Source organism: Arachis hypogaea, chromosome 5 (assembly GCF_003086295.3).
Source record: "Arachis hypogaea cultivar Tifrunner chromosome 5, arahy.Tifrunner.gnm2.J5K5, whole genome shotgun sequence".
Classification (NCBI taxonomy): Eukaryota; Viridiplantae; Streptophyta; class Magnoliopsida; order Fabales; family Fabaceae; genus Arachis; species Arachis hypogaea.
The window spans coordinates 10,767,526-10,785,438 of NC_092040.1; the positions used below are offsets into that span (position 1 = coordinate 10,767,526).

The following is a 17,913-nucleotide window of genomic DNA, read 5'->3' on the forward strand; positions in this document are numbered from 1 at the left end:
CTAATATAAATTTTGAAAAGAATATTTGAAAACTAAAAAAAAAATTATTAAAAGAATATCAAAACGAAACCAAAAAATATGATATTAGACATACATTTTCATATTAGATACAAATAAAACACTAAAAAATAGAATCCAATAAATTTGTAACCTCCAAATACATTGAATTTATATTCTTATTTTTATTATATCTTACCGTTATAAATAATACAATAAATTTATAACCGCAACAATTAATTTATTAATTTTTATAAATAACTCACTAAAGGTAATAAACATCCATATTACAAATGTCATAATAATAATATTATTAATCATAATAAATTTTACGTTATAAGTATTTAAAGTTCATACCATTTAAACTACATATATAAGTCTCTTATCACTATTCCTTCACATAACATCAAATTTAGCACAAAAAAATTTATTTCCGAATTGCAATGAGAATCTGATGATCAGGTATGACAAAAAAAAATCACAACATGCATCATACATTCATACTTACTCAAATACTGTATACCTAATGATAACATATGATCCGACCGTTACAAACCCAACATCATAAACTCGCCATTATTCATGTTATTATTCAGAAAGCTGGCGTTATAGTTCGGCATTACAGTTATTAATCGGCAATCAATGGCCATAACTCGGCAATCTGCGTAACAACTCGGCCGTTACACGTTACAATTTCAACAAGGTAACGCCCGACCAAAATATCATCATTAAGAACCCAATAACTGCCTTTTAAGTCGGACGACCAACAAAGGTATAACAGACCAATAGTACTCCACCTATAAGAGGTATGACATCTTCTCCTTTAAGGACACATTGAATTCTCAATACTAACTTAAGTTTCGGAGTGCATTTGCAAGTACACTCCCCCTATTTCTTGCTCAAAGCTCTACGCGATTGAACATCCTCTTGGAGTAAAGCTCGGATTACCACAAAGCTCGAAGGTCGGCACCGAAGATAACAACTCGATGTCGATTCCCAGAGACCGAGCTCTCCCTCCAGGTATCCATACAAGAACAATTGGCGTCCACCGTGGGGCCGAAAATATAAACCCTTCCATATATCATCGGCCTCGAGGTTCTCGTTTAAAGTCATGGCTGAACAACTTCCACCCACACCATCCGAGCTCCTTCAGATGGTGACCGAGTTGTGGCAAGCTAACCAGTGCATGGCAGAAGAGAATCAAAGAATGGCAAATCAAATTGCCAACCTGAATAACACTCGGATCAACAATAACAATGATCGGCAAGAACCGATAGGAGAGACCGAGCATCGGTCAGGACCAACACACGTCTCTGACACTGCTCGGCAGGAGGAAGACAAACCCGAGGGTTTCCGGAAGCTCGGCCAGAAGATGAGAATGACAACATAGAAAGCTCTCCTGGGCCCTTTACAGCCGAAGTGATGAATTTCGTGCTACCTAGGAGATTCACTTTGCCGACCACCCTGACTCCCTATGACGAGTTGAGTGATCCAAAGAAATACATCAAAAAATTCACCTCCATAATGATAGTAAACGGTGCATTTGATAAAGTTTTATGTCATTACTTTCCATCTTACTTAGACGGTCTTGGACTTGATTGGTTTTGTTCTTTGCCTGCAGGTTCTATTTCTCGCTTTCGAGACTTATCAAAGCTCTTTGAGGAGCACTTTGCCGGATCAGCCATTTACCTACACGACTCCGATTACCTGAATACAATCAGGCAAGACCAGCAAGAAAGCCTCAAAGATTACATGACGCGTTTCACAAAGATAGCCATGAGCATACCCGACCTTCACCCCGAGGTAGAACTGCACGCCATAAAAAGCAGACTGCGACCAGGAAAATTCCTGAAAACTATTGCTGTAGCCAAACCTAAGACTATGGCCGAGTTCCGTGAAAAGGCTAAAGGACAGATCGATATCGAAGAACTCCGACAAGCTCGGAAAATAGAAAAGCCTCACTATAGAGACAACGACAAAACGCGAGACAACAAGAAGAATTTCAAACCAACTCCACAATATGAGTCCTACACCAAATTCAATACCAAGCGCGACGACATCATCAAGGAGATCTTGAATTCAAAATTAATCAAGCCACCAAGAAAAGCTGGCAGTTACCCAGATTCAAAAGGCATGAACCGATTAAAATATTGCTCCTTCCACCAGAAGCACAGAATACTACCGATGACTGTGTCATCGCCAAAGACCTACTGGAGCGACTAGCTTGGCAAGATCACCTCGACAAATACATCGGCGGTCACATACAGCGGCGAGCACCCCCTTCTGGAGACCAAAGCTCGGCCACACAGCATGGCCGAGATAAAGACCGACCTAACAACAACCATCCCGAACAACCAACACGTATAATTAACTGTATTTTCGGAGGTTTTGCAGGCGGAGGAGCCACACGCTCGGCAAGAAAGAGATCTTACCGAGCTATGCTTTTCATCAATGCCGATCAAACTCAACAGCAGCCACTACCACAATCTCCACAAATAACATTCCAAACAGCCGATCATGACAACACTGTAGCAAATCTAGATGATCCGGTCGTAATCTCTCTACATCTCAGAGATCTCCTAGTAAAAAAGGTGTTGTTCGACCCAGGCAGCAGTGCCGACATTCTCTTTTACTCAATATTCCAGAAAATAAAACTGAGCAGTAACATCCTCCAACCTTCCACTGGTGACTTGGTAGGATTCTCAGGTGAGAGAGTCCCGGTTATGGGCTCTGTGTGGTTACAAACCACACTTGGTGAGTTTTCCTCGTCAAAAACTTCAGATATTCAATACTTGGTAGTTGACTATTTTAGTCCTTACAATTTAATACTTGGCGGACCTTTTTTAAATAAGTTCGGCGCTATAGTATCTACAATTCATCTCTGTGTAAAGTTCCCTTTGCAGGATATCACAATTGCAACCATTCATAGTGATGCCCGAGAAGCCATGGAATGATACAACAACAGTCTCAAAAGACCTAACCGAAACACAAAAGCCCATGTTCATAACATCGGCAGCATGGACGATCTACCAGTCCTGGCCGATCTTGATCCAAGAGCAGGAACCTTTGAAAGACCAACCCCAACAGAAGACCTGCATAAAGTCTATTTCATAGAAAGCATGGACAAATTCACATACGTCAGCTCAACATTATCCTCAGAAGAAAAATCATCATTCCGAGCATTCTTACAGCACAATGCTGACCTGTTTGCTTGGACCCCAGCTGATATGCCAGGCATTGATCCATTCATCATATCCCACAAGTTGGCATTAAATCCATCTGTCCGACCAGTAGCACAGAAAAAGAGAAATCCCGGCCATGACCAAAAACAAGCTTCCCTGGAAGAAACCAAGAAGCTCATCAACGCTGGCTTCATCCGAGAAATCAGATTCACAACATGACTGGCGAATGTCGTCATGGTGAAAAAACACAATGGTAAATGGCGCATGTGTGTTGATTTCACCGATCTCAACAAAGCCTGCCCCAAAGATTCCTACCATTTGCCCTCTATTGATTACTTAGTTGATAATTCCTCTGGTTATGAAAAACTCAGCTTTATGGATGCATATTCTGGTTATAACCAGATCCAGATGCATCCATTCCATCAAAATAAGACAGCATTTATTACTGAATATGGAAACTATTGTTATAAAGTCATGTCATTCGACGTTAAGAATGCAGGTGTGGTGGCGCGAAATTGTGAACAATACTTTTCACAACTCTCATAATCCCCGGTCATGAACCCCAAGAACTTGGTGTTCAATACCATGGCATTACACAACTTCGCACAACTAACCAGCAAGTGCACTGGGTCGTCCAAGTAATAAACCTTACGCGAGTAAGGGTCGATTCCACGGAGATTGTTAGTATGAAGCAAGCTATGGTCATCTTGTAAATCTTAGTCAGGCAAACTCAATTGATATGATGATGAACGAAAATAACAACAAGATAAAGATAGAGGTACTTATGTAATTCATTGGTAGGAACTTCAGATAAGCGCATGAAGATGCCTTCCCTTCCGTCTCTCTGCTTTCCTACAGTCTTCATCCAATCCTTCTTACTCCTTTCCATGGCAAGCTTGTGTAGGGTTTCACCGTTGTCAATGGCTACCTCCCATCCTCTCAGTGAAAACGATTGCATATGCTCTGTCACAGCACGCGGAATTCAGCTGTCGGTTCTCGGTCAGGCCGGAATAGAATCCATCGATTCTTTTGCGTCTGTCACTAACGCCCCGCCTGCTAGGAGTTTGAAGCACGTCACAGTCATTCAATCATTGAATCCTACTCAGAATACCACAGACAAGGTTAGACCTTCCGGATTCTCTTGAATGCCGCCATCAGTTCCAGCCTATACCACGAAGATTCCGATTAAAGAATCCAAGAGATATTCACCCAATCGAAGGTAGAACAGAGGTGGTTGTCAGTCACATGTTCATAGGTGAGAATGATGATGAGTGTCATGGATCATCACATTCATCAAGTTGAAGAACAAATGATATCTTAGAACAAGAACAAGCGGAATTGAATGGAAGAACAATAGTAATTGCATTAAAACTCGAGGTACAGCAGAGCTCCACACCTTAATCTATGGTGTGTAGAAGCTCCACCGTTGAAAATACATAAGAACAAGGTCTAGGCATGGCCGAATGGCCAGCCTCCCAATGATCTAAGAACTAGATGTCCAAAGATGATCTAGAGATCTAAAGTGATCAAAAGATTCAAAGATCAAAAGATTCAAATACAATAGTAAAAGGTCCTACTTATAGAAAACTAGTAGCCTAGGGTGTACAGAGATGAGTAAAAGACATAAAAATTCACTTCCGGGCCCACTTGGTGTGTGCTTGGGTTGAGCAATGAAGCATTTTCGTGCAGAGACTCTTCTTGGAGTTAAACGCCAGCTTTAGTGCCAGTTTGGGCGTTTAACTCCCATTTGGGTGCCAGTTCCAGCGTTTAACGCTGGGATTTCTGAGAGTGACTTTGAACGCCGGTTTGGGCCATCAAATCTTGGGCAAAGTATGGACTATCATATATTGCTGGAAAGCCCAGGATGTCTACTTTCCAACGCCGTTAAGAGCGCGCCAATTGGGCTTCTGTAGCTCCAGAAAATCCACTTCGAGTGCAGGGAGGTCAGAATCCAACAGCATCTGCAGTCCTTTTTAGTCTCTGAATCAGATTTTTGCTCAGGTCCCTCAATTTCAGCCAGAAAATACCTGAAATCACAGAAAAACACACAAACTCATAGTAAAGTCCAGAAAAGTGAATTTTAACTAAAAAATAATAAAAATATACTAAAAACTAACTATATCATACCAAAAACATACTAAAAACAATGCCAAAAAGCGTACAAATTATCCGCTCATCACAACACCAAACTTAAATTGTTGCTTGTCCTCAAGCAACTGAAAATCAAATAAGATAAAAAGAAGAGAATATGCAATGAATTCCAAAAACATCTATGAAGATCAGTATTAATTAGATGAGCAGGGCTTTTAGCTTTTTGCCTCTGAATAGTTTTGGCATCTCACTCTATCCTTTGAAATTCAGAATGATTGGCTTCTTTAGGAACTTAGAATCCAGATAGTGTTATTGATTCTCCTAGTAGAGTATGATGATTCTTGAACAAAGCTACTTATTGAGTCTTGGCTGTGGCCCAAAGCACTCTGTCTTCCAGTATTACCACCGGATACATACATGCCACAGACACATAATTGGGTGAACCTTTTCAGATTGTGACTCAGCTTTGCTAAAGTCCCCAACTAGAGGTGTCCAGGGTTCTTAAGCACACTCTTATTGCCTTGGATCACAACTTTATTTCTTTCTTTTTCTTTCTTTTCTCTTTCTCCCCCTTTTTTTTCGTTTTTTTTTTTGAATAGTAATGCTTTTTCTTGCTTCAAGAATCATTGTAATGATTTTTCAGATCCTCAGTAACATGTCTCCTTTTTCATCATTCTTTCAAGAGCCAACATTCATGAACCACAAATTCAAGATACATATGCACTGTTTAAGCATACATTCAGAAAACAAAAATATTGCCACCACATCAAAATAATTAAACTGTTATAAAATTCAAAATTCATGCAATTCCTTCCTTTTTCAATTAAGCACGTTTTTATTCAAGAAAGGTGATGGATTCATAGGACATTCATAGCTTTTAGGCATAGACACTAAGACACTAATGATCACAAGACACAGATATAGATAAACATAAGCACTAAAATTCGAAAAATAGAAGAATAAAGAACAAGGAAATCAAGGAAAGGGTCCACCTTAGTGATGGCGGCTCTTCCTTCCTCTTGAAGATCCTATGGAGTGCTTGAGCTCCTCAATGTCTCTTCCTTGTCTTTGTTGCTCCTCTCTCATGATTCTTTGATCTTCTCTAATTTCATGGAGGATGATGGAGTGTTCTTGGTGCTCCACCCTTAGTTGTCCCATGTTGGAACTTAATTCTCCTAGGGAGGTGTTCAGTTGCTCCCAATAATTTTGTAGAGGAAAGTGCATCCCTTGAGGAATCTCAAGGATCTCATGATGAGTGGGGTCTCTTGTGTGCTCCATCCTCTTCTTAGTGATGGGCTTGTCCTCATCAATAGGGGTGTCTCCCTCTATGTCAACTCCAACTGAATAACAGAGGTGACAAATGAGATGAGGGAAGGCTAACCTTGCCAAGGTAGAGGACTTGTCCGCCACCTTATAGAGTTCTTGGGCTATAACCTCATGAACTTCTATTTCTTCTCCAATCATGATACTATGGATCATGATAGCTCGGTCTATGGTAACTTCGGACCGGTTGCTAGTAGGAATGATTGAGTGTTGTATAAACTCTAACCATCCTCTAGCCACGGGTTTGAGGTCATGCCTTCTCAATTGAACCGGCTTTCCTCTTGAATCTCTCTTCCATTGGGCGCCCTCTTCACATATGACTGTGAGGACTTGGTCCAACCTTTGATCAAAGTTGACCCTTCTAGTGTAAGGATGTTCATCTCCTTGCATCATGGGCAAGTTGAATGCCAACCTCACACTTTCCGGACTAAAATCCAAGTATTTCCCCCGAACCATAGTAAGATAATTCTTTGGATCCGGGTTCACACTTTGATCATGGTTCTTGGTGATCCATGCATTGGCATAGAAATCTTGAACCATCAAGATTCCGACTTGTTGAATGGGGTTGGTAAGAACTTCCCAACCTCTTCTTTGGATCTCATGTCGGATCTTCGGATATTCACCCTTTTTGAGTGAAAAAGGGACCTCGGGGATCACCTTCTTCAAGGCCACAACTTCATAGAAGTGGTCTTGATGCACCCTTGAGATGAATCTTTCTATCTCCCATGACTCGGAGGTGAAAGCTTTTGCCTTCCCTTTCCTCTTTCTAGAGGTTTCTCCGGCCTTGGATGCCATAAATGGTTATGGAAAAACAAAAAGCAATGCTTTTACCACACCAAACTTAAAAGGTTTGCTCGTTCTCGAGCAAAAGAAGAAAGAAGAGAGTAGAAGAAGAAGAAATGAGGGAAAAGGGAATGACTTTTATTTTCGGCCAAGAGGGGGAGAAGTGGTGTGTATGTTGTGTGAAAATGAAGGAGTGAAGGAGGGTTTATATAGGAGAGGGGGATGGTAGGGTTCGGCCATTTGAGGGTGGGTTTGGGTGGGAAAGTGGTTTGAATTTGAATGGTGAGGTAGGTGGAGTTTTATGAGGGATGGATGTGAGTGGTGAAGAGAAAGATGGGATTTGATAGGTGAAGGGTTTTTGGGGAAGAGGTGTTGAGGTGATTGGTGAATGGGTGAAGAAGAGAGAGAGTGGTAGGGTAGGTGGGGATCCTGTGGGGTCCACAGATCCTGAGGTGTCAAGGAAAAGTCATCCCTGCACCATATGGCATTCAAAATCACGTTTTGAGCCATTTCTGGCGTTAAACGCCGGGCTGGTGCCCATTTCTGGCGTTTAACGCCAGCTTCTTGCCCTTTTCTGGTGTTTAACGCCAGTCTGGTGCCCCTTTCTGGCGTTAAACGCCCAGAATGGTGCCAGACTGGGCGTTAAACGCCCAACAGCTAACCTCACTGGCGTTTAAACGCCAGTGGGTGCGTCCTCCATGGTGTGCTATTTTTCTTCCTGTTTTTCATTCTGTTTTTGCTTTTTTCATTAATTTTGTGACTTCTCATGATCATCAACCTACAAAAACATAAAATAACAAAAGAAAATAGTTAATTATAAAACATTGGGTTGCCTCCCAACAAGCGCTTCTTTAATGTCATTAGCTTGACAGAGTACTCTCATGGAGCCTCAGAATTGCTTAGAGCTATGTTGGAACCTCCCAACACCAAACTTAGAGTTTGAATGTGGGGGTTCAACACCAAACTTAGAGTTTGGTTGTGGCCTCCCAACACCAAACTTAGAGTTTGACTGTGGGGGCTCTGTTTGTCTCTGATTTGAGAGAAGCTCTTCATGCTTCCTCTCCATGATGATAGAGGGATATCCTTGAGCCTTAAATATAAGGGATTCTTCATTCACTTGAATGATCAACTCTCCTCTATCAACATCAATCACAGCCTTTGCAGTGGCTAGGAAGGGTCTGCCAAGGATGATGGATTCATCCATGCACTTCCCAGTCTCTAGGACTATGAAATCAGTAGGGATGTAATGGTCTTCAACCTTAACCAGAACATCCTCTACAAGTCCATGGGCTTGTTTTCTTGAGTTGTCTGCCATCTCTAGTGAGATTCTTGCAGCTTGTACCTCAGAGATCCCTAACTTCTCCATTACAGAGAGAGGCATGAGGTTTACACTTGACCCTAAGTCACACAAGGCCTTCTTGAAGGTAATGGTGCCTATGGTACAAGGTATTGAAAACTTCCCAGGATCCTGTCTCTTTTGAGGCAGTTTCTGCCTAGACAAGTCATCCAGTTCTTTGGTGAGCAAAGGGGGTTCATCCTCCCAAGTCTCATTTCCAAATAACTTGTCATTTAGCTTCATGATTGCTCCAAGGTATTTAGCAACTTGCTCTTCAGTGACATACTCATCCTCTTCAGAGGAAGAATACTCATCAGAGCTCATGAATGACAGAAGTAAGTCCAATGGAATCTCTATGGTCTTAGTTTGAACCTCAGATTCCCATAGTTCCTCATTGGGGAACTCATTGGAGGTCAGTGGACGTCCATTGAGGTCCTCCTCAGTGGCGTTCACTGCCTCTCCTTCCTCCCAAAATTCGGCCATGTTGATGGCCTTGCACTCTCCTTTTGGATTTTCTTCTGTATTGCTTGGGAGAGTACTAGGAGGGAGTTCAGTAATTTTCTTGCTCAGCTGACCCACTTGTCCCTCCAAATTTCTGATGGAGGACCTTGTTTCAGTCATGAAACTTTGAGTGGTTTTGATTAGATCAGAGACCATGGTTGCTAAGTCAGAGGTATGCTGCTTAGAACTCTCTGTCTGTTGCTGAGAAGATGATGGAAAAGGCTTGCTATTGCTAAACCTGTTTCTTCCACCATTATTGTTATTGAAACCTTGTTGAGGTCTCTGTTGATCCTTCCATGAAAGATTTGGATGATTCCTCCATGAAGGATTGTAGGTGTTTCCATAGGGTTCTCCCATGTAATTCACCTCTTCTATTGAAGGGTTCTCAGGATCATAAGCTTCTTCCTCAGATGAAGCCTCCTTAGTACTGCTTGGTGCATTTTGCATTCCAGACAGACTTTGAGAAATCATATTGACTTGTTGAGTCAATATTTTGTTCTGAGCCAATATGGCCTTCAGAGTGTCAATCTCAAGGACTCCTTTCTTCTGACTAGTCCCATTGTTCACAAGATTTCTTTCAGAAGTGTACATGAATTGGTTATTTGCAACCATTTCAATCAGTTCTTGAGCTTCAGTAGGCGTCTTCTTCAGATGAAGAGATCCTCCTGCAGAGCTATCCAAAGACATCTTGGATAGTTCAGAGAGACCATCATAGAAAATACCTATGATGCTCCATTCAGAAAGCATATCAGAAGGACACTTTCTGATTAATTGTTTGTATCTTTCCCAAGCTTCATAGAGGGATTCTCCTTCCTTCTGTCTGAAGGTTTGGACTTCCACTCTAAGCTTACTCAATTTTTGAGGTAGAAAGAACTTTACCAAGAAGGCATTGACTAGCTTTTCCCAAGAGTCCAGGCTTTCTTTAGGTTGAGAATCCAACCATGTTCTAGCTCTGTCTCTTACAGCAAAAGGGAATAGCATAAGTCTGTAGACCTCAGGGTCAACCCCATTAGTCTTGACAGTGTCACAGATTTGCAAGAACTCAGCTAAGAACTGATGAGGATCTTCCAATGGAAGTCCATGAAACTTGCAATTCTGTTGCATTAGAGAAACTAATTGAGGCTTAAGCTCAAAGTTGTTTGCTCCAATGGCAGGGATAGAGATGCTTCTCCCATAGAAATCGGGAGTAGGTGCAGTAAAGTCACCCAGCACCTTCCTTGCATTGTTGGCATTGTTGTTTTCGGCTGCCATGTGTTCTTCTTCTTTGGAGAATTCGGTCAGGTCCTCTAAAGAGAGTTGTGCTTTGGCTTCTCTGAGCTTTCTCTTCAAGGTCCTTTCCGGTTCAGGATCAGCCTCAACAAGAATGCCTTTGTCTTTGCTCCTGCTCATAAGAAAGAGAAGAGAACAAGAAAATGTGGAATCCTCTATGTCACAGTATAGAGATTCCTTGAAGTGTCAGAGGAAAAGAAGAGTAGAAGACAGAAGTAGAAAATTCGAACTTATCAAAGGAGATGGAGTTCGAATTTTGCATTAAGGAATAGTGTTAGTCCATAAATAGAAGGATGTGAGAAGAAGGGAAGTGATTTTCGAAAATTAAGTAAAAATTTTGAAAACATTTTTTGAAAAACATTACTTAATTTTCGAAAATGAAAGTGGGAAAGAAGTGAAGTGATTTTTGAAAAAGATTTTGAAATTAGAAATCAAAGAGATTTGATTGAAAATTATTTTGAAAAAGATGTGGTTAAGAAAATATGATTGGTTTTAAAAAGATGTGATTCAGAAGATATGATTTGAAAAACATTTTAAAAAGATTTGATTCTGAAAATTAAAAACTTGGCTAACAAGAAAAGATATGATTCAAACATTAAACCTTTCTCAACAGAAAAGGCAACATACTTGAATTGTTGAATCAAATCATTAATTGGTAGCAAGTATCTTTAAAGATAGAAAGAAATCAATTTTGAAAACATATGATTGAAAAGATATGATTTGAAAAAGATTTGATTTTGAAAAACTTTGAAAACCTGAAAAAAATTGCATTGAAAAACAGAATCTTCCCCCTTGTGCCATCCTGGCGTTAAACGCCCAGAATGGTGTACATTCTGGCGTTTAACGCCCAAAGCTATACCTTTTTGGGCGTTAAATGCCCAACCAGGTACCCTGGCTGGCGTTTAAACGCCAGTCTGTCCTTCTTCACTGGGCGTTTTGAACGCCCAGCTTTTTCTGTATAATTCCTCTGCTGTATGTTCTGAATCTTCAATTCTCTGTATAATTGACTTGAGAAGACACAAATTAAAAATATTTTTGGATTTTTGATAGTAAGGAAAAATCGAAATGCAATAAGAATCAAATAACAATGCATGCAAGACACCAAACTTAGCAGTTTGTATACTACTGACACTAATGAAAATGCATATGAGACACACAAATACTCAAGTCAAGAGAATTCAAAGATTAGAGTAAGAAATCATCAAGAACTACTTGAAAATCCTTAAGACACATGAATGAATGCATGCAATTGACACCAAACTTAAGATGAGACACTAGACTCAAACAAGAAATTTTTGGATTTTATGATTTTTTGATTTTTTTGTGTTTTTTCGAAAATTAAGTGGAAAAAGGTATCAAAATTCTTAATGAGAATTTCAGAAATCATTGCAATGCTAGTCTAAGACTCCGGTCCAGGAATTAGACATGGCTTCACAGCCAGCCAAGCTTTCAAGGAAAGCTTCGGTCCAAAACACTAGACATGGCCAGAGGCCAGCCAAGCCTTAGCAGATCACTGCTCCAAAAGCAAGATTGATAGAAATCAACAAGCTCTTGTGATGATAAGTTGAAACCTCGGTTCAATGAAATTAGACATGGCTTCTCAGCCAGCCAGATTTCAACAAATCACCATGAAACTCTAGAATTCATCTTCAAGAATTTCGAAAAAAATAAATACCTAATCTAAGCAACAAGATGAACCGTCAGTTGTCCAAACTTAACAATCCTTGGCACTGATGTTAGCAAAAGCTTGCTCAAAACTTGAACAATCCCCGGCAACGGCGCCAAAAACTTGGTGGCGCGAAATTGTGAACAATACTTTTCACAACTCTCATAATCCCCGGTCATGAACCCCAAGAACTTGGTGTTCAATACCATGGCATTACACAACTTCGCACAACTAACCAGCAAGTGCACTGGGTCGTTCAAGTAATAAACCTTACGCGAGTAAGGGTCGATCCCACGGAGATTGTTAGTATGAAGCAAGCTATGGTCATCTTGTAAATCTTAGTCAGGCAAACTCAATTGATATGATGATTAACGAAAATAACAACAAGATAAAGATAGAGGTACTTATGTAATTCATTGGTAGGAACTTCAGATAAGCGCATGAAGATGCCTTCCCTTCCGTCTCTCTGCTTTCCTACAGTCTTCATCCAATCCTTCTTACTCCTTTCCATGGCAAGCTTGTGTAGGGTTTCACCGTTGTCAATGGCTACCTCCCATCCTCTCAGTGAAAACGATTGCATATGCTCTGTCACAGCACGCGGAATTCAGCTGTCGGTTCTCGGTCAGGCCGGAATAAAATCCATCGATTCTTTTGCGTCTGTCACTAACGCCCCGCCTGCTAGGAGTTTGAAGCACGTCACAGTCATTCAATCATTGAATCCTACTCAGAATACCACAGACAAGGTTAGACCTTCCGGATTCTCTTGAATGCCGCCATCAGTTCCAGCCTATACCACGAAGATTCCGATTAAAGAATCCAAGAGATATTCACCCAATCGAAGGTAGAACAGAGGTGGTTGTCAGTCACATGTTCATAGGTGAGAATGATGATGAGTGTCACGGATCATCACATTCATCAAGTTGAAGAACAAGTGATATCTTAGAACAAGAACAAGCGGAATTGAATGGAAGAACAATAGTAATTGCATTAAAACTCGAGGTACAGCAGAGCTCCACACCTTGATCTATGGTGTGTAGAAGCTCCACCGTTGAAAATACATAAGAACAAGGTCTAGGCATGGCCGAATGGCCAGCCTCCCAATGATCTAAGAACTAGATGTCCAAAGATGATCTAGAGATCTAAAGTGATCAAAAGATTCAAAGATCAAAAGATTCAAATACAATAGTAAAAGGTCCTACTTATAGAAAACTAGTAGCCTAAGGTGTACAGAGATGAGTAAAAGACATAAAAATCCACTTCCGGGCCCACTTGGTGTGTGCTTGGGTTGAGCAATGAAGCATTTTCGTGCAGAGACTCTTCTTGGAGTTAAACGCCAGCTTTAGTGCCAGTTTGGGCGTTTAACTCCCATTTGGGTGCCAGTTCCAGCGTTTAACGCTGGGATTTCTGAGAGTGACTTTGAACGCCGGTTTGGGCCATCAAATCTTGGGAAAGTATGGACTATCATATATTTCTGGAAAGCCCAGGATGTCTACTTTCCAACGCCGTTGAGAGCGCGCCAATTGGGCTTCTGTAGCTCCAGAAAATCCACTTCGAGTGCAGGGAGGTCAGAATCCAACAGCATCTGCAGTCCTTTTTAGTCTCTGAATCAGATTTTTGCTCAGGTCCCTCAATTTCAGCCAGAAAATACCTGAAATCACAGAAAAACACACAAACTCATAGTAAAGTCCAGAAAAGTGAATTTTAACTAAAAACTAATAAAAATATACTAAAAACTAACTATATCATACCAAAAACATACTAAAAACAATGCCAAAAAGCGTACAAATTATCCGCTCATCAAGGTGCAACATATCAACGTCTAATGGACAAAGTCTTCGCCAAACAGATCGACAAGAACATTGAGGTCCATGTTGACGATATGGTCGCCAAGACAAAATTCGGCAACAATCACCTTGATGACCTTGCAGAAATCTTCGGACAACTAAGAAAATACAACATGCGGTTAAATCTCAAAAAGTGCGCATTTGGCATCTAGAGCGGCAAATTTCTCGGCTTCATGCTCACTAGCCGAGGTATCGAGGCTAATCCAGAGAAATGCCAAGCTATTTTACACATGACAAGCCCAAAAACAATCAAAGAAGTCCAACGATTAACAGGGAGACTTGCTGCACTCTCTAGATTTTTACCCTGTCTAGCTTCTAAGTCCTTATGTTTTTTCGAAACTTTAAAAAAGAAAAAAGCTTTCGAAGCTGGCCCTAGCCCTTGTCTTCTTGGCCAGAAGACTCCGACCATATTTTTAGAGCCATAAAATCCATGTTCGAACAGCTCATCCTTTACGCCAAGTCCTTCAGAAACCAGAGCTGGCGGGCCGACTAGTAAAATGGTCGGTTGAAATTTTGGAATTTGATATCAAACATGAAGGCCGAACATCTATCAAATCCCAATTCTTAGCCGACTTCATCGTTGAGTTCTCAGTCTCAGACACAGCCGAAGACTACATCGAATGGTCCTTATACGTCGACGGCTCCTCCAACCCACAAGGATGTGGAGCAGGTATCATACTTGATGATGGCCATGACAACGTCATCGAGCATTCCCTCCATTTTTCATTCAAAGCAAGCAACAATCAAAGTGAGTATGAAGCCTTAATTGCCGGCCTTAGAATCGCTGACGACCTAAACATCACCGAACTTAAGGTATACTGTGACTCCTTACTCATCGTCCAGCAGGTAAACAACTTATACCAAGTAAAGGACCATTTGCTTTCTAAATACCTTGATATCGTACAAAATTTACTTTCAAAATTTTCTAAATACGAAATACAGCACATACCCAGGTAGAGTAATGGCCGAGCTGACATCCTGTCTAAACTCGCTAGTACTCAACCAAACAGGTCATCCCTTTACCAATCTACATTGCTTAAGCCAAGTATTGAACTAACAGAAATCTTAAGTGTTACACAGGAAGCAGACTGGAGATCTATACATGGACTATCTTCAGACAGGAAACTTGCCAGGCAACGTCAAAAATATCCGACACTTCCGCCGACAAGTCTCCTATTTTACAGTTTATAATAACTGCCTATATAGACGAGGATTCTCTCGTCCATTACTAAAATGTCTTTGCAAAACAGAAGCCGAGCTTGCACTTGCCGAGGCACATGAAGGGATCTGTGGTAAACACCTCGGAGCCCGAAGTCTATACTCAGAGCTGGACTATACTGGCCGACAATACAACAGGATTGCCATGACAAAGTTAAAAGGTGTAACAACTGCCAGAAACATAGTTCGATCACACATCTCCCGGCCGAACTCTTACACTGTTCCGATGTAAGTTGGCCATTCAACCAATAGGGCATAGATATCATCAGCCCCTTCCCCACAGCAGCAAGACAGGTAAAATTTCTTGTGTAGCAATTGATTATTTTTCCAAACGAATAGAGGCACAACCTCTAGCCAAGATTACATCACAACAAATGCTTTCTTTTATCTGAAAATATATTATTTGTCAATTTGGCATTCCTCGGCACATTATCACAGATAATGGTCACCAGTTTGCCGATCAAAAATTCACATCCTTCTTGCAGGACTTGAAAATCAAATAACATTTTTCCTCAGTAGAGCACCCACAAACAAACGAGTTAGCTGAAGCTGCAAATAAAGTAATACTACATGCTCTAAGAAAGAAACAAGATGAAGCAAAAGGCCTCTGGGCCGAGCTTATCCCAGAGATCACATGGGGATATAACACCACTGTCCACTCAACAACAAAGGAAACACCCTTCCGGCTAGTCTACGGATCCGACGCAATGATACCCGTGGAGATCTCTGAATCCTCACTGCGCACTGAACTAGCCGACCAGACTACACAAGACACAGCTCGGCAAACTGAACTCGACCTCGCAGAAGAAATAAGATCATCAACAGCAGTCAAACATTTGGCCATGCAACAGCACATAGCTCGAAGATATAACCAGAGACTTCAACCAAGGTCTTTCCAAGTCCACGACCTTGTGCTCAGAAAAACAGAACAAGCTAGGAAACCATCAGCACATGGCGAACTGGCAGCTAATTGGGAGGGCCCTTACAGAGTCACAGAAGTAATCGGCAAGGGAGCCTACCGACTACAAACCTTAGAGGGTAAAGTTCTCCCTAACACTTGGAATGTATCTTCCTTAAAGTTATATTACAGTTAATACCAAGGACAGGCCAGTATTCTTTTTCCTACTACCAAGATATTTTCCCACAAGAGTTTTGCTTGGAGAGGTTTTAACGAGGCTAGCCTACTTGGGCCTTTGAAATCAAGGGTTTTTCAATAAATAAATTTCTTATTTTATCAAATCATTATTTCATAGTTCCGCTTCATCTATAAACATATAATGCCGACCTATACTATTAATCCGACCATTCGGATACTATCAACACCGATTATATGCCAAAATAGGTCATTCGAAATCTATCAGTCAATCCGATATCCGACCTTTAACAGAATCCAATAACTCGGATACAATCAGTCAATCCGACTGCCGACCTTAAAACGGAATCCGATCACTCGGATACAATCAGTCAATCCGACTGCCGACCTTAAAACGGAATCCGATCACTCGGATACAATTAGACAAGCCGACTGCCGACCTTAAATGAATCCGATCACTCGGATACAATCATTCAATCAAACCAACATCCGATCTAAATCGAAATCAGCTTATTCAACCAAACAAATATCTGATCTAAATCGGAATCCGATCATTCAATCAAACAAACCTCCGATCTAAATCGGAAGCCGATCATTCAAAATTAAACAAATATCCGATCTCACTCCAAATCCAACCTCTGGGATACAATCATTCCATCAAGTAACTAATCTTAATCAAAATCCGAACACTCGAACACTATCATTTAATCAAATATCCAATTATAATCTGAACCCGACCTTTTGGCAAATATCAGTAAAAACAAATCCACGATCTTAAACAAACTACTCGGACTTAATAATAGATTGCCGAGCAATACTCAGAATTACTGCGGACCATTAAACAGAATACAGTTACACAATATACTATCAATGCCTATTAAATCGGCATCTCAATAAACTCCGCCCACTCCGCCTTTCAATGATACTTCTCTATCAAATTAATGGCATTATACCATTAACACAATTTTTGCCTGAAAAACAAATTGGCTCCAAGCCACAATCACAACTAGGTGAAATTCACCTATCATAACAATATATATGTTTTCTACAAAATCAACATGTGCAAATAACCAAAAGTCAAATAAACTGTTTACATAAATAGTACCAAAATTAAGAACATAAACAGTCAAAAGCTCACTACAGGAGCAAAACAAATCATCAACATACATGTTTTAACACACAAAACATACACACTGATCAACTATTTTCATCCTCTTCCTCGGCATCTCCATCATCTTCAACCATAACTCCATCTCTGACAATTTTGCCCGAATCCATCTGAGAAAAATCACAATCGGGAGCCAAAAACTTTGCTTGCAAGGAAGCGCTTTCAAATCCCTCAGCAAAAGAGTCTAAAATTTCTGTTACCTTACTTTTCTCAACTTCCTTCAATCTCGCTGTTATCTCTACAACCTGGGAAGTCATAGAAGAGAGCTCGGCCTCTTTCTTCTTCAAATCTTCAACCTCTTTTGCATAGTTTTCCTTCATCAATTTTAGCTCTTTCTCAAAATTAGCTACTTTACTCTCAAGTTCTGTAACCCTTACATTTTTCAAGCTCAACTGTTCCTCCAACTTTGCATCTGGCTTCTGCTCGGCCATTTGACGATATT

General features: G+C 40.7%; 2 protein-coding genes and 1 non-coding gene across 3 annotated transcripts; all 3 read left to right on the forward strand.

Annotated features, from left to right (window-relative positions):
- The first annotated feature begins 1,419 nt into the window (after window positions 1–1,419).
- Window positions 1,420–2,951, forward strand: LOC140184806 (uncharacterized). Its single transcript, XM_072237985.1, has 3 exons — window positions 1,420–2,128; window positions 2,392–2,792; window positions 2,901–2,951. Exons 1-3 carry the CDS (start codon window positions 1,420–1,422, stop codon window positions 2,949–2,951), a joined length of 1,161 nt encoding a protein of 386 aa, XP_072094086.1.
- Window positions 2,952–3,554: 603 nt separating this feature from the next.
- LOC140184807 (uncharacterized) lies at window positions 3,555–16,304 on the forward strand. The gene is made up of 5 exons (XM_072237986.1): window positions 3,555–3,678; window positions 14,531–14,838; window positions 14,935–14,945; window positions 15,073–15,438; window positions 15,791–16,304. The coding sequence occupies exons 1-5, from the start codon at window positions 3,555–3,557 to the stop codon at window positions 16,302–16,304; spliced, it is 1,323 nt and encodes a 440-aa protein (XP_072094087.1).
- LOC112804809 (small nucleolar RNA R71) lies at window positions 9,955–10,062 on the forward strand. The gene has a single exon (XR_003203427.1). It is a non-coding gene; the product is annotated as a small nucleolar RNA R71 (small nucleolar RNA).
- Window positions 16,305–17,913: the final 1,609 nt, after the last annotated feature.

Excerpts from the sequence above, each read along its gene's own strand:
- LOC140184806 (XM_072237985.1), top strand. The coding sequence starts at position 1,420 with ATGAATTTCGTGCTACCTAGGAGATTCACTTTGCCGACCACCCTGACT. Across the intron at positions 2,129-2,391 it reads CAGTTACCCAGATTCAAAAG|GCGGAGGAGCCACACGCTCG; the intron begins GCATGAACCGAT and ends GAGGTTTTGCAG. Across the intron at positions 2,793-2,900 it reads CTTCAGATATTCAATACTTG|GATATCACAATTGCAACCAT; the intron begins GTAGTTGACTAT and ends TTCCCTTTGCAG.
- LOC140184807 (XM_072237986.1), top strand. The coding sequence starts at position 3,555 with ATGGATGCATATTCTGGTTATAACCAGATCCAGATGCATCCATTCCAT. Across the intron at positions 3,679-14,530 it reads ATTCGACGTTAAGAATGCAG|GCCGAACATCTATCAAATCC; the intron begins GTGTGGTGGCGC and ends TCAAACATGAAG. Across the intron at positions 15,439-15,790 it reads AACTCTTACACTGTTCCGAT|AAAGAAACAAGATGAAGCAA; the intron begins GTAAGTTGGCCA and ends ACATGCTCTAAG.